We start from the raw sequence: 15922 nt of genomic DNA, 5'->3' as shown, positions 1-15922 counted from the left end.
AAAAAATAGAAGCAAATGCTTCTTTTTTTATTGGTAAATATATTTAATTTGCATTTATTTGACAACATTATCTGATGATGAAACACAAAAGCACTAAATGGTGACGCATGACAGTAAGAGTTGTATTAAAAGACACTAAAATGTCACACGTGTAAGGCTTCACATTATATTGTAAGGCAATAATCAAATAAATAATAAATATGTAAAAGGACGCAAATAAACTAATTCCAGTTCACTCATACAGACTCTTGACATCAAACCGTGTAGTCCAGCTCTGCGTCGAGGCGCATGTACATGTCGTAGATGGCGTTCACGGTGGCAGTGAAGTTGATCAAGAACTGACGCACGTTCTCTAAACAGTCCTCCTCTTTCACTTCCTCTCCTTTTGACAGAGCCTTGAGGAAGTTGGATCTGTAGGGCGCCGCATATAGTGCTGTCTGCAAGAGAAGAAATGCAAATTCGGTATTAATCGATGCAATCCAGGCGTCACTAATAAGAGCAAAAGAAGAACTCACATTGAAAATCTTCTGTACAAACCAGCCGTGGTATTTCTTCAGTGCTTGTTCATAGGCTTTGGTGATGTTGACCCGAATGAGGTTGGGGTTGCTGTGGTCTCGCTCTCCATCCACCAAACTCTGCAGCAGGATTTGTATGAAACGGAGACCCCTGCAGGACGAAAACAGTATCACACAATAGCCAGTAAATACACTAAGCAAACTTTTTTAGACTATGTCCACAAGCTTTTTAAATAAAAAGAAAAACTTGTTCTCAAAAACGCTATCAAGCATGTGCCGAAGCAATGGGTCATTTCCAGAAAAGGCACAATACTTGTGTTGACTGTTGTGCATGCTAGCACCTACCATGATAGTGCAAAGTGTTTAACTATGAAAAGGGATTAAAAAATTGTATTGTACTAGTATTAGCAATACTAACATGCTAACGTTAGCATGCCAACATCTAGCATAACAGTGTTTATATACATATGTATTTACATATGAAAATGAGTAAAATGCTACTATGTTAATGTTAGCATAGTAACAATGCTAACATTAGCATGCTAACGCCAACTATGACAGTGGTGCTTATATTTGTGTCTACCCAGAAAATACCCAGAAAATAGCAAAAATTCTAGTATGCCAACATCGGCAGGCTAGCAATGCTAACCTATTTGGTTCCTCTCAGTAGCAAAACTGCATCTTTAGATAAAACCTGACTTTTTCCCGCATCCTCTCTTGTATTGTCATTAGATCGGTGCTTCTCAAATAGCGCGGCGGCCCCCCCTGTGGTGCATAGTAAACTGTCAGGAGGGGCAGGGAGTACTTTCAGTGTTACTGCAGGCCTGCCAACATGTACAAATTTGTCATACTCAATATGCAATTTGACTCTTGAATGCACTCATAGGCTTCACAGCTCTCCATTGTGTTGCATTTTCGAGTTACAGTTCCAGTTTTCGAGGTGTCTCTAATGTTGTGGCCGATAGCGATCAACACCAGCTCACCTCTTGAGCCACATGAGAGCGAGCGTCGCTCCCACTTTGGGCCACTCAGCAGCCAAGTCTTGTCGCTCGGCCTCAAGGATGTGTTGCAGAGTGACGTACTTCTCTGGATCCTTCACATAGACTTCTTTGATTTTCTGACAAAAGCATACACACATGAAGGTTGGCTTCATTTTATGGTATTGAATGCATCACATACACTCTCTTACCATAATATTGCCATTAATGTCTGACTTGATCACTGAGAATACTTTGGATCCCAAGCAGTCTGAAAGAAAAAAATGATTTGGAGTGCATAACAAAATCATCACATGGTTGTTTATGAACATATACAGTACATTGCACAATACAGCAGCAACAGAACCAATGTTGTAATAGCGCTAAGACGTAAACTGTTCGCGCAGCAAGGGCAACACACACGAGTATCATACCAACAGTTAAGCAGTAACATTTTAAAGTGCATGCAGAGGTAGATAAATCTGCTGGATGCTGGCCACACACGATACTTCTACTGCTACTATAGAGTTTGCCTTCAGTCACAGTCGTTATGCCAAGGCTTTTTGATCCAGCACTAACTGGAGAACCCGGCGGTTATGCCCTTTTGTAGATCATGCCTGTGAGACTATCAGACAGGGTAGTTTTAATTAGAGCATTGTACACTCCCAAGTACTGTCATACACACACCAAATACCAACCCTTTTCTGTATTTTGTCATGCATTACAACAGGAAAACACAATTAGGAGTGCAGTTGCGCTACCTTGTGGTGACGTTCGTGAATTACAGTTTGGCTATGGCAAAATAAGCATAAAAGTGAAAAAAATTACCACCGTTGGGGGTACCAATACAATTTAAACAAACACATTGTATCCAATCAGAAACCTTATAGATTTTATCATGTATTACAATACAAAAGTGGACCAAAGTACAATTACGAGTGGATTTGATCCACCTAGTGGTGAAGCTTGTAAATGAAAGTTCGACTGCGACTTTAAAATAAATACCACAAAATAATTCAAACTCAAGTAGTTACAAATACACTAAATGTTAAGTAAAAAGCAACAGTGGTGTACTGTATAAATCTCCAACTGTAACAATGTATGTGTATGTACAGTATGTAGGTTGGACCCACAACACAATGAGCCTTCACAACCCTAGCAAGAATGCAATGCGTGTACTGTGTACGCGTGTCAACAAGACTTGCCCAGCTGACCGCAGATCAGCGTGTGGACCTCACGAGACTAAGTACAAAACACTACTGGCCTACGAACCGATAAGATGAAACGTGAGACTGTGACAGGTGGACGGAGTGGACACTCACCGAAGAAAGACGGCAGATGGGAGACAGACTCCAAGAAGAGTTTGGTGTTGACGGAGTTGTCAGGAGGAAGCTGTCCAAAGCGGTTGTCCAGAAGAAGAGACATGTCGCCGCTCCGTCCTCGTCCTTCTTTTCACCCACTACTACTACGACTACGTCATGTGGCGACGAGAAGCCCGAGTCGAGAGAGAGAGAGAGAGAGAGAGAACGCGGAAATAACGTCCCGGGGGTGGGCGGAGCCTCGGCCGGCTGCTTGCCAATCTCACCGCCAGGCGTCCCTCCCTCCTGAAACCCTTTCCAATCACAGTCACTTTTATTAGCTTGTTCAAAAATAACAAAATAATTGTAATTGAAGATTGTAATAAAATATATATTTAAAAAAAAATATATAATAAAAATAAATAAATATATATATATATATTATACCATAGAAATGTCAGTACCCCCCCCCCACCCACTACAAAAAATGTCACCAATCAAGCTTCTTCCATGTTAATGGCTTCCTGCTGCCTTTCAGGTAGCTGAATCAAAGATACTAAATACATTTTATTCATTGATTGTTCAGTATACTCTGCATTGTACATACCATGTCACATTACTCCCGCCTTGGAATAAATACTCCAAGTTTCAGCACACATAAAAAAAAGAAGAAAGCAGAATGCATGCTAGAAAGTAGTTGGCATCTGTTGTAACAGCATATATGTTTCTAGTTGTTACGTTGTAAAGCTTGAAAGCATTTGCTTTATTGGCTAAAATGTAACCTTAACTTGCACCAACTTCACTGGGCTCCATGTGGCCCGAGGTATTCTGTTACTTTTTCCACCACCATCGGTGAAACAGATCAGGCTGGAAAATAAGATCCAGGGTGATTGAGGGGCACATTTTGACTTTGATGCTAAACAAACAAACAAACAAAAAAAAGGTCGCCACTGACCTCAATTGGTGAGGAGCATCACAAACAAAAGCTTACAAAAACAAACACTGGCTGCGTGTTTTTTACCCCCCGTCCAGGAGGTATGAGACAATGTACATAAATAGAATAGCATTTGGATTATTTGGAATTACATTGATATACACTTTTTTCATGTACACTTGCATAATGTTCTTTAAATGGATTTCACATGAGCCACTGAGGACGTCTGCACACACTCACACATAGGTAATACACACATATTCACACATGTATGGCTGTACTAATATCACTGGTGCATTACCCAGAAGCACATATTGGACTGAGCGTGGAGGGACAACTGGCAATCCATTAAAATAACAAAAATAAAAAACCAAACAATGGGATATCTGACTGTTGCAATGGTGACATAGCCTCTTCGTTTTTTACCCTACCCAGGTTACACCTCCACAACCTGCAATGTAGCACCCTTTTTGCAGGTGTGTGTGATTGATGCAGTGACTCTGCCCCTATAATGGGCTTCCATACTATACACACATTAGAAGAAGAAGAAATACTGATGTTGCACCTATTGAGAAGCACTAAACGGGGAAGGGTACAATGTTTGTTAACAGCTCAAATTACTTGCTGTTTTAATTGCTATATACACAAGACACGACATCGCACACCTTTAAAAATATGTGGATTAAATCTCTTTGTGAGGTAAAATGACATCAGTCATGACGTAAATAATAAATAAAGCGTCCGCTTGTTAAATGCTGCAAGCTAAAGGAATGTTATGTGTCGAGGACGTGTAATGATTGAAGTAGAGGTTTACCTCCTGTGATATTAGCTTTTGCGGGTGATGGGCGCGTTCTAGCTGCTAGTTGTTGTTTTCTTTGGTGGTCACGGTGACGAGTTGCTTGGCAGCTTTGGCGATGTCGTAGGCGCACTGGATGACCTGCTGTGTGACCAGCTGGATGTCGGCGGGGCATGGGCCATGACACTCGCCATGCAGCCGGCCGGCGCTGGAGGTGAGCAGGAAGAGGGAGCCACGCACTGTCTCAGAGGACGGTCTCTGCAAGGAAGGTGGTGGGCGGGGTCGCCAAGGCAACGTCCATAAATAACCTCTCATGGTGGTGCGTGTGAATGTAAACAAGGTAATCCAATGAAGAACACAAGTAATGCAATAAGCAGAGATACTACTGTTTGTTTACCCAAAATATCCTATTGTTATGGAGGTGGAGTAGGAGCTGTGTTACCTTGGGAAACAGAGCAGCCATCTCCTTCACAGCCACGCAAATCTTCTCTGCACATGGCAGAAAGCTGTCGAGAAATAGAGATAAATGGCAAATAAAAGGTACTCCATTACGCACAAGTGACTTTTTTATATTTAACAATACAGTGTTTGTCTCCCTCCTGATTTCTTATTATTTGCATGTTTGTCACATTTAAACGTGACATCAAGGTCATTTTGGTTCTCTCACTGTGGTTTGCTGGTGTCCCAAAGCTTTAGAGATGGCTTTGTAACCTTTTCCAGGCTGCTTGATGTCAATTACTTTATTTCTCATTTGTTCCTGAATTTTTTTTAAACATCTCGGCATGATATCTAGTCTTTGAGGCTCTTTTGATTGGTTCTCTCTTGAGTAATCAGGCCTAGGTGTGGCTAGAGAAATTGTGATAAACAGTTAAGTTATGTTTTATGTTTTTATGACATCATAAATGAAAACCTTCCTTATGAATATGAGCCCCCCCCATCACTTCATGGAGGACAGTTTTGTAAAAAAGCAGGCTTCAGTACACATCTTAAAATAAATTCTGTCAATCAACAGCCACCGTAGCTTTAAGTTTATTTTATCCAACAAACGTGCTAACAGTGATGATCCAATGATGTTGGTGGTTGTCATGTGATATTCCTGGTAAGGATCACTTAAAGCACTTTTTCAATTTCAGCATTAAGACTAGACACACTTCCAATACACTGACCGCTTGGTAAAAATTCCTGAAAACTACCATAATATGGGTCCTTTAAGCAATTAACTGTAAACTGTCGTGATTCCTATTGAACACTACCGCTTCTCCAAGCTTTGAAAATGCTGGCAGACATATTGAATGCACAGCATGGCTAGAAACGTGGCACACGTGGGGAGGGTTGGACATAAACATAATTTTTAGCACCACTCAGAAGGATGAACATCATCTGGTTCAACAAATCTATAACATTTGTGAAGACATATTAAGACATACAACAACAGTGAATGAGCTAACCTTTCATGTTTGGTCTCCTGGGCGGCCCTCAGAAGCTCCTGAATGTTCTTGGTGATCTGCTCCGTCTTGCAGATGACATCCTCTGTGCACGGCAGGGTAGGATCTTCCTCACCCTCCAACTCACCCTCCGTTGCCTCAGAGGTCAAGAGGAGGCTAGGGGGGCGGGGGGGGGGGGGGGGTGTTACTGTCTATTAAGCATATTACAATGTTACTTTCCAAGACATGTCGTACCCAGTGTCCACTGCTTCGGAGTGGTTGGGTGCAACATCGCAGTTGAGCATGGCGCTCTGTCCCTCCAAACTGCAACCCTGCAGAGACACCGTACGATGACCATCTAGTCAATCGCACCCAAGTGCTTACGCAGCTGAAATCAGCAACATGCTTTGTAAAGATACAAAAAGCAAGTATTTAAGGCGAGATGCAGAGGATGCGATTAGTAGATGCAAAGATGGGCAAAAACTGTGAGTGTTCTTGAAGGACACTGCAATTGGACCTTTCTTTCAAAGAAATTGGACCCTGTGTCTAGATTAAAGTGGAAAAGCCAAAAGTTGGCCAGAGCCATGAGAAAAGAATAGCGGCATGAGCAGCCAACAGAGCTGCTTGTAAAAAGACACAGGGTCAAGTGAAGGGTAACTACGGCATGAAAAGCATGAAAAGGGCAGGGGTGGCTTTCAAAATCCCCTGTGGACCACAGGAGGGGTACACCGGTACTTAACCCTTCGAGATCTCTCATCCCACGACCAGGACAGGGAAGAGGGGAAGGATGGGAGGGAGGAAGCGGCCGTTCCCAAAGGACCCCTCCCAATCTAGAAAAGGGTCAAGTCGAGCAAACTAATGAGATGCGATGAATGAACAACCAGTCCAACAGAAATCAACGACACCAGCTCCAAGCCAGGCATCATCACTGTGTCACGTCGACAGCCGAGCGGGAGCCACAACAACACCTCAGGTGTGCTTACGTTGGCCGGGAAGGGCTGTAAGACGACTCCGTCCTCGCGCCGGGTGTTTTCATCGCGGTGGGGATACTGCCTGGGGGCGGAGCCGGTCTCATACATAGACATGGCGCGACCACCGCGGGTCTGGCGTCGAGGGACGGGCCCCTGGGCGTGTTGTTGTCCGCTGGGGGCCTGCCATCGCAGGGTTGTATTTTCAGTTTGCAAGGAGGTCAGCTGAAGAACACAAAAACAGTCTTTACTTCGGAGGACATCAATAATGGAGCAGAATACAGCTGAGCTCTGAAGGAAATGTTCTTCCTCCACTTTAGAAGTAGAATGGCACGGCATGAAAAGCCAAATTCAGCCTACGGTAAAGTAGCATCAGCACTGGCCACACAATGTGAACTTGTTAAGGACAGAGTGAAATTATATGTAGTTTGTTATTATATAGCCACCCTCGGCCATCTCTGTGTGGAGTTTGCATGTTCTCCCCGTGCATGCGTGGGTTTTCTCCGGGTACTCCGGTTTCCTCCCACATTCCAAAAACATGCTAGGTTAATTGGCGACTCCAAATTGTCCATAGGTATGAATGTGAATGGTTGTTTGTGTATATGTGCCCTGTGATTGGCTGGCCACCAGTCCAGGGTGTACCCCGCCTCTCGCCCGAAGACAGCTGGGATAGGCTCCAGCACCCCCGCAACCCTCATGAGGAAAAGCGGTAGAAAATGAATGAATGAATGTTATTATATAAATGAATGCAAGTCAAAAAGAAGAATGATGACCCAGAAGTCAGCTTCCGCACAGACGCTACATTAACATTAACCAGCAGGGGGCAGTAAAGTGCGCTATCACGGCCAAGAGAAAAAGGAAACAGGGCTGTTGGGTGCTCCTGTGAGCAGTTTAACACAGGAAATGAGACCATGTCTTATTCACAGAAAGAGACATGCAGAAGACAGACTTGATTGACACACCTTGCCCTGCATCACTCGCAGCTCCTCACTCAGGTGACAGTTGACTTTCAGCAGCTGCTGTATTTTGGCTTCCGATGCTGTGAGGGCGCTCTTCACTTCCATGAATTCCTGCACTGTGATCGGGCCATCGGACATGTCGGACGACTCCGAGCTCTGCAGCGAACGCCACAGTATTCGCTGGACATGTTCAAATACAAATGAAAATAAAAGGCACTTTGTGTTAGAACAACCTTGGTTCTTCCATCTGTGCAGTTGTTCCCACAGGTGGCCTCTTGGGCGGGGTCTTCATCCGAGGCCACACTGTCGTAGTCGGGCTGGTCGTTGTCCTGGCTGTCACTGTTGTGCCGACTGCTGGTTCCCTGCAGGATCAGCTCCACGCTCTCTGTGGGCAGAATACCACATCATAAACAAACAACTAAATAATAACTGTGGAGAAGGGCTATAAAACAGTGGCTTTCAAAGTGTAAAGCACGGCAGCTTGACAACAATAAAGAAGACATTCTTTCTCTAATCTACTAATTTAACCTGGATTGGTGTTAAAGGCAATATGAATAGATTTTCTAGTTCCTATGGTGAGAGAGTAAAGCAGAAAATTGGGTTTTTCAGAGCGTGGGGGGAGGTCCCAACTGTCTTACGCAATCTGAGGGAAGTCTCACTGTGCCGCTACCCTCCCTATTGTAAAATACTATCATAATCATCGAAAAACAAATTGAATTCAAACAATAACAAAGCAAACAATAACAAAAAAACAAGTTAACTATTCGAGAATATTTGTACCTTTCGGACTTTCGCAGGCATTCCCCCATTGCCGACGTTTGGCATCTGTTAGAATATCAATGACCAAGGTGGCAAACTCATGAGCGCTAAACCTCGCCAACTTCTGACGACCCTTGAGAGAGGAAGTCATTTAAATACGATAAATAGATTAATAATAAAAAACAATTTAAGCGAGTACAGACAAAGGGTTACAACAGGTGGAAGGACTTGCTTGGTTTCTGGTCGAGGAGTACTCGGGGTTGACCGGCAGGAAAGGAACAACCGTGGTGTCTGTTACAAGTGTGCTGTGGTTCTGGGTGGCCAAACACACTGAAAAAAAAACAACAGGTCATAAGAAGGTTTCCAAAAATTATGGCTGCTTTGAATCCCCCTGCATTATTCCAAGGATGTCAAAACAATAACAACTGAGCTACAAATTCATTTCAGGAAAAGGTGTAAGCCACAGGGAGCCACATCCAGACTACGGAGTGGGAGGGGAGCAAGAACTGCATGGCAATAACTTGGAAGATGTGCTGCATTCAAGGTCCTTTTTTTTTTGCATTTGTTGTCACTCAGTGAAGCACTGTCACATTGATAATGATACTCTGAGGAACAGAGTTTTCAAAAGGTTGCGCTTGTGATGCCTGATGACATTTTCTTGAGGTTTTATGCTTCATTAGCACGCTACAATACACGTGCTTTCGCTGCACCAAACTGACGAGATGCACCTTCAATGAAGCACCGCCTACCTGCGTCAGTTTCCCGCCTGTCGACTTCGTCGTAAACATCCATGGCAAGTTCTTCAAACTGATGATTATTTAGCTGGATGAGAACAAAGCAAAGTGAGACATTTTGTACAACCGAGCAAAAACATTAAGTTAAAAAAAAAAAAAGGGGATTCGGGCTTACAGACTGGAGCTTCTTCTTAGCAGCTTTTGCAAATTCGGACAAGTCGAGACTGCTTTTGAGAAGGGAAACATCATGCTAATTTATTTCCACCACAAAAGAAAACGTCTAACAATTGCAAAGATGTGATAAATACTTACTTATTCCTTTAAGGATTACAAGGCAGCATTTAACAAACATGATTACAGTTATAATAATATACATTGCTTTCATTTTTAAACAAAATCCATTTTTGTGGTAGAACCAAAAACATAACCCGTATTACCTGTCTGCCATTTGAGGAATGATGAAGTGTTGCCCAAACCTGTGGTCTGCAAAAACCAATATTGTGAATTCATTTGGAGGCCAAAAATGGAAGAGTAGGTCATCGCTCCTCCTTACCTGGTTTTCGTCCACAAAGGTAAAAAGTTAGGCGGTCAGTGAGCTCATATTGGATCTCCACAAGTCGCTCAGCCAGTTCCTGATGCCCAGCTTGCCTGCAATATAAAGTCAAGCGTCACAGAATTAGTCGACATAATGTGTCAAGTAGGACACATTATGAGCATAAGTGTAAATGTCAAAGCAGATGATTCATATTATTTAAATACCACAAAGCCATTCAGTGACACTTACGTTGTTTGTATGGACGCATTATGTGCTATCCTAACTCAACATGATGCTTCAGCTAGCATTCTGGCCCACTCGATTATGCTTCTCTCCAATGGAATTAGTCAGACATCATGTGACATCACCAACTTGTGTTCATTGTGTGGCAGAGCTCGGCATGCTTCATGTCGTAGGCACTGTTTTTATTCAGTTTTTTGAAATATTAATGTTTTCACCTTCTGCCTCCGTGAGGTGAAATGTGAACCTATCCAAGTGATATATGTTATATATATATATATATATATATATATATATATATATATATAGGCCCTTGATTCCAGACTCCACCCCAGCACGTTTATCCAGCAGCGGACGGATAGAGCCCGTGTGATCACAACAATAGCGTGTGCCAACATGTTAAGCATGGAAGTAGGTGTGTGTATATTTCGTTAAGACATTGCAGCTGAGTATAACACTTGTCACGCACAAGTTTCCTGTGGTGGCACAGCAGTGGGGAAGTTTGATACAACTAAACTCAATGCGTATTTGAAGAAACATTTTTGTGGCTTCCTGAAACACCCACCGCTGTTTGCAAAGTGTGAGAATGTCTCACGGGACGACAAGAATTCATAAGTTAGACCAGTAAAGATGACAAGCAAAGTCAGGTTTAAAGACACTACATAAAGGTTTTTCAAAAAATAATGAATGGTCATTGTTTCATGGTTGACTATAGCAGTAAAAAAAAAAAAAACTTATATGAGCTGAGATGCCATGGCTGAGCTCGAATGGATCTCCTCTAATTTCATGTGGAAGTGGTAAGGAGAGGCTGACTACTTACTAGCTCGCCACTTTGCAATTCTAGTGGCAGCCATCTGTTATTAGCTTTATATTTTTTCTATTTATATTGTTTTCAAAAAACAACTAAAAACCCACCTGTTTGAATCTGTTTTTAATGTCTAACTTTTTATAATTGACTGCTGTGCCCCGTCCCGATTTTTCTCGTGTTTTGACTGTGTATTGACAAATGAATGTTGCATTTTGGTGTATCTTTTGCTCTGTTTGCTTGCTTTTGTTCAACTCCATTCTTCTGTGAAGTGTCTGAGTATTTTGAAAAGCATTATACAGATAAAATGTATTATTATTATTATTATTATTACCTTCCACCGTAAAGCGTCTTTGAGTAACTTGAGCGCTATACAAATAAAAATGTATTATTAGGATCCCTGCAGTAACAAAGATTTACAGGAGTGTAAAAGTGACTATAGGGGTGTTATTTCATGTGCACAGGGCTCTAACAATGTTAAAACCCACATTTAGAAAATCATAAAAAGGTTTTCTATGCTCTAACTATGAAAATATTCTGTCTATTCATATTAAATGCGAAATTCACTCAGTCAGGTCTCGAACAAGTGAACCGTGACAAACAAGAGACGACTCTAAGAGATGTGGTCGTGGGCTTCGAAATAACAAGAAATATTATGCAAAGTCCTTGCTTTACCTTGCATAATCAATAGGCGTCTTCCCACTGGAGTCCAGCGCTCCTGGATCAGCTCCATAAACAGCCAACAGCTCGGCTTGGAACAGTTGTCCCGCTTTAGCCGCTATGTGCAATGGCGTGTTTCCTTTCTCCTGTGACCAAGACACAATTATTATTATCATTGTAAATATGATATATGAAAGGGAATACAATGGTTCTGTTGTCTACACACAGGATGGAAGAAGTTGGCCTGCGCTCCCAAAGATAAAAGCCTCAGGCAGGTCTCCAGGTTCCCTGTGCGGACACTGGAATGCAGTTGCTGCACACATTACAGAGAGCCAAATGTGTGCAAGTTAATTAATCCTCGTGGAAATATTAAACAGAGTGGGGAAAAAAAGAAGAAGAAAGAAATGGAAATCTCACCTTGCTGAGATCTTTGGCGGTCACGCTGTCGTCTTCCCGGCAAGGCATGCGATGGACGAACGCCAACATCTGGTATTTGGCCTTGATGAACTCTGTCTTATTGGGACTGGACACAACACAGCATGCATGTTAAACAGGGGATTATTCACTGTTTGCAAGGTCAATTTCTAGCCAATGTTCCAGCAACTGGCAACCGCGGTATTTTATATTTTAGATACACAAGAATGAGATAAAACACAGTTGACATTTTATAACAGGGGTCTCAAACTCAATTTACTTGGGGGCCACTGGAGCTCGGGTCTGGGTGAGACTGGGCCGCATCAGGTTTTCAAAAAAAAAAATAAATAAACGCATTTATTAAAAACAAAAAAATTTTGCAAACTTTGTTTTGGTTCCAATTTTCTACAAGAAAAGCTCTGATAAAAAATTCCACTGTTCTCATATATCTTACTTTTTATTTTTCTACACAAAATAAGATTAAAAATAAATTAACAAATCAAGAATAAAGAAAATCAATCAATCAGTAATAAATAAATAAATATAATAATAATAATAATAATAAAAGGGCAAATAATAAAAACGTAAGAAACCACATATAGTTGGTGGGTAGACAAATTATTTTTTTCGGATTAAAATTAACAAAGCATTATTAGACAAAATGAAAATAAGGACAAAACACGACTATAGTCACATTTATACTCTTTTTATTTACAACATATTGCGCAACTGCAGGGTCTTGAGACACATGCTAACTCGCAAACTAGAGAGCGAGCGACCTAAACGGTAGCCTTCAAGTTATTTCGTTTAAACTTAAATAGCCAAAAACTTACCACTTCCACAGGGATAGAGAGGATAACTATTAACAGTTATTTAACCTTTAACATGAACATTAATCAAACGTAATAATTTTTTCTGGGTACATGATACCATACAGCATCCATATCAAACTTGCACGGGCCGCACTAACATTAAACTTTCATATCAAGGCGGGGGCCTCAAACTAGTGTCCTGCGGGCCAAAACCGCATGTTTGATACCCCTGTTTTATAATATTACTTCTTTCGATCTAAAAAAAACAATAATACAAACTCTTTGCCAGTCCTTTTTACCACTAGAAGAAATCTATTCTGTGGTCAAACATTATTATGGGCTCCTCATATTGTTCTTTAGTTCCTGTCCCAGAAATGCTCTAAACGAACATTTGGGAATCAACATCCTGTTTGTTTTCTTGCCTTACGGTCATGTGACTTCAGCAATTCCTCTCATTGGTGGTTTGTAATTGCCTTTATTATTAATGAGACCACCCTTGTGTTGTAATACATCTCACTACTACAAGCAGATATGAAATCTGTAAAGCTTACAGTTGAATTAAACAAGTATTGCTGCATACAAGGCGGCCACTCCACTTCAGGACCCTGAACAAACGCAAACTCTCTCATTACCCCCCCCCCCCTTGCTGCGATGATGATTCACCCTCTCAGCTTCTAAAACCTCATCCTACATATTTTCAGCCTCAAAATGACAAGGTTCTGGATCCTTTTTTCAACCAAAAGTTGTTGTCAGGTCTGCCATGGATTAGCTTACCCGACTACCATCTACCATCCCTACTAAAAACCTCTACTTGGTAAAATATGTTAGATATTATTGAGCGACCACACAATGCTGCCGGGAGCAGCATTCCACAACCAAAACAACACAATTATGAACAGGGCGTCACATTCCCTCAGCTGAAAGGTTGACATTGTGAAAGCACACACAAACACTTACTGAACACGGTCCTGCGGGTTGGCTTTGCGTTTCCCAGTCACTGAAGACGAGGAGGAGGAAGAGGAGGGGTCCAAAAGGCTGTGCTCCCATATGGAATTGGCTCCATTGCCATAAAGTGTCTGCACCATCTATACAGCATGGTGGGGGAATGTCTGATTATGCATGAATAGTATGTTGTGTGACACTGGGTGGACAAGTTCAAGTCACCTGAAACTGCGAGGGGGGCCATGCTGAGTGTGTTAGATGCCTGACTTGGGAGCTGTGTCGTCCCAGACCTCGATGGATGCTGCAGCACTCGTCGCAGATCAACACACCTCTGTTGACAGAAGCCCAGCGAGGCTCTGGAAAACAAACAATCACAACTGTCATTAACAAAAATATGTAGTGGGCAGCTTACATTCATTCCAAAAGGACAGACACGGTTTGTTTCCTCTTAAGACATTTGCAAACAAAACGTAAGTGACTTGTTAGTAACAACTATTATCATTGGTCATCGCCAGTTAACCCATACATTATACATAAGATAGCACACAGTTTGTGTTAATTTTAATTATAACAAAAATAAATAAATACGAAGAAATGTTCGCACCATCTCCTACACACAAAAACACTACAATGGACAAGTTTTGACCACAAGAGAAACATTCAGACCCATTGTAGGTAACATATTAACCATTAGCATTAGCACAGATCAACTACTATAACTGGTTAGTGTTGTGGTCGTGTAGCTAGCGCGTTAGCTCGAGCAGCTAATGCTAGCTTGTCTGAGATCATCAATAATATTATTACCCGGAGCACTGCAGTCGGCGCAGACCTCTTTGCTTCGCACTCGCTTCGACATCCCTGCCGAGTCAACGAGAGACGCAAAAACGGGAGTAAAATAATTCGGGGCGACTGAGTTGACTGTCTACGGCTGGCAAAGAGCAACAACTCTGCCCATCTGCCTTGCCTACTGTTGAACAAAGATGGGCCCCGTTCGAATACTTTTCGAGGGTACTCGGCCGTGCGCCCTTGTTCGTTTCCTTGGTCGCGTCCTTTTCTGAACATTTTATCTGCTTATGTAGCAACAACAGAGGAGTAATGCAATAAATAACAATAAATAAATAAATGTCAATCTGATAACCAGTCATTATTTTAATACAGCTTTTATTATTGGATGCCATTAACCTTGAATAAATCCAGGGGACATTTTCACCTTTCAGTTTGTATTATTTTCATTTTGTCTTAATGAATACAGTTTGTACATGTCAGAGGGTATAAAATATATATCAAGATATATCAGAGATTTTAAAACATTTTAGATTTTTCTGTTCCTTTAATTAGGCTAAAATGACAAAGCAAAAGAAACATTTGTTCCTCACAAACCAAAAAATGCTCCCTTGAAATTAGCATTTAACATTCTACAAAGTACAAACTTTTACTTGTTATATTTGTCCACCAGATGGCAGTACTTTTCCCCATTCAAAGCATGCAGCAGAGTTTCTTAAAAGGACAAAGACAATTTGGAGTCGTTAATTAACCTAGCATGTTTTTGGAATGTGGGAGGAAACCGGAGTACCCGGAGAAAACGAGGAGAACATGCAAACTCCACACAGAGATGGCCGAGGGTGGATATATAATAACAAACTACATATAATTTCACTCGGGTTTCCTCACTGTGAGGTCTGCGCGCTAACCACTCGACCGCCGTGCAGCCCCCTTTTGGGGACTGATAAGTAAGATTTGAGTCAATTTGGTCAGCAAAAAAATGGCCACCATCAAGCAAAACATCTTCACAAAGTCCCAGCCATTCATTCAGTCATTCATTTTCTACCGCTTATCCTCACAAGGGTGCTGGAGCCTATCCCAGCTGTCTTTGGGGTGAGAGGCGGGGTACACCCTGTACTGGTGGCCAGCCAATCACAGGGCACATATAGACAAACAACCATTCACACCTATGGACAATTTGGAGTCGTTAATTAACCTAGGGGAGAACATGCAAACTCCACACAGAGATGGCCGAGGGTGGGACCGAACCCAGGTCTCCTTGCTGTGAGGTCTGCGCGCTAACCACTCGTCCGCCGTGCAGCCCATACATTCATTCATTCATTTTCTACCGCTTTTTCCTCACGAGGGTCGTGGGGGGTGCTGTAGCC

At 42.0% G+C, this 15922-nt stretch overlaps 2 protein-coding genes across 4 annotated transcripts; both read right to left on the bottom strand.

Moving 5' to 3' along the window:
- Positions 1-6: 6 nt before the first annotated feature.
- On the bottom strand, positions 7-3000 carry LOC131114954 (glycolipid transfer protein-like). The gene is made up of 5 exons (XM_058064360.2): positions 2815-3000; positions 1705-1763; positions 1499-1632; positions 516-666; positions 7-437 (listed from the first exon to the last, which is right to left on the bottom strand). Exons 1-5 carry the CDS (start codon positions 2915-2917, stop codon positions 255-257), a joined length of 630 nt encoding a protein of 209 aa, XP_057920343.2. The 5' UTR covers positions 2918-3000; the 3' UTR covers positions 7-254.
- Positions 3001-3344: 344 nt separating this feature from the next.
- On the bottom strand, positions 3345-14749 carry LOC131114918 (ARF GTPase-activating protein GIT2-like). Of its 3 annotated transcripts, none has more exons than XM_058064357.2 (20): positions 14577-14749; positions 13995-14128; positions 13788-13915; positions 12022-12127; positions 11831-11917; positions 11620-11750; positions 9918-10012; positions 9802-9847; positions 9540-9591; positions 9380-9452; positions 8863-8960; positions 8652-8763; positions 8105-8256; positions 7875-8027; positions 6928-7137; positions 6685-6774; positions 6200-6276; positions 5969-6121; positions 4963-5026; positions 3345-4778 (listed from the first exon to the last, which is right to left on the bottom strand). In XM_058064357.2, exons 1-20 carry the CDS (start codon positions 14626-14628, stop codon positions 4584-4586), a joined length of 2208 nt encoding a protein of 735 aa, XP_057920340.2. In that variant the 5' UTR covers positions 14629-14749; the 3' UTR covers positions 3345-4583. The 3 variants fall into 3 exon arrangements, with proteins under 3 accessions (XP_057920340.2, XP_057920341.2, XP_057920342.2); XM_058064358.2 differs by having other exon boundaries at positions 9540-9588; XM_058064359.2 differs by lacking the exon at positions 6685-6774.
- Between the last annotated feature and the right edge of the window lie 1173 nt (positions 14750-15922).

This window comes from Doryrhamphus excisus, linkage group LG10 (assembly GCF_037039965.1).
Source record: "Doryrhamphus excisus strain RoL-2023G ecotype Guam linkage group LG10, RoL_Dexc_Guam_v1.1, whole genome shotgun sequence".
In the NCBI taxonomy this organism is placed as follows: domain Eukaryota; kingdom Metazoa; phylum Chordata; class Actinopteri; order Syngnathiformes; family Syngnathidae; genus Doryrhamphus; species Doryrhamphus excisus.
This window is presented reverse-complemented; position numbering and strand designations above follow the sequence as displayed.

Excerpts from the sequence above, each read along its gene's own strand:
- LOC131114918 (XM_058064357.2), bottom strand. The coding sequence starts at position 14,628 with ATGTCGAAGCGAGTGCGAAGCAAAGAGGTCTGCGCCGACTGCAGTGCT. Across the intron at positions 10,013-11,619 it reads ACGCCTATTGATTATGCAAG|GCAAGCTGGGCATCAGGAAC; the intron begins GTAAAGCAAGGA and ends TTTATATTGCAG. Across the intron at positions 5,027-5,968 it reads CAGGAGACCAAACATGAAAG|CTTTCTGCCATGTGCAGAGA; the intron begins GTTAGCTCATTC and ends ATTTCTCGACAG.
- LOC131114954 (XM_058064360.2), bottom strand. The coding sequence starts at position 2,917 with ATGTCTCTTCTTCTGGACAACCGCTTTGGACAGCTTCCTCCTGACAAC. Across the intron at positions 1,764-2,814 it reads CCATCTGCCGTCTTTCTTCG|ACTGCTTGGGATCCAAAGTA; the intron begins GTGAGTGTCCAC and ends TTTTTCTTTCAG. Across the intron at positions 438-515 it reads TTGTACAGAAGATTTTCAAT|ACAGCACTATATGCGGCGCC; the intron begins GTGAGTTCTTCT and ends CTTCTCTTGCAG.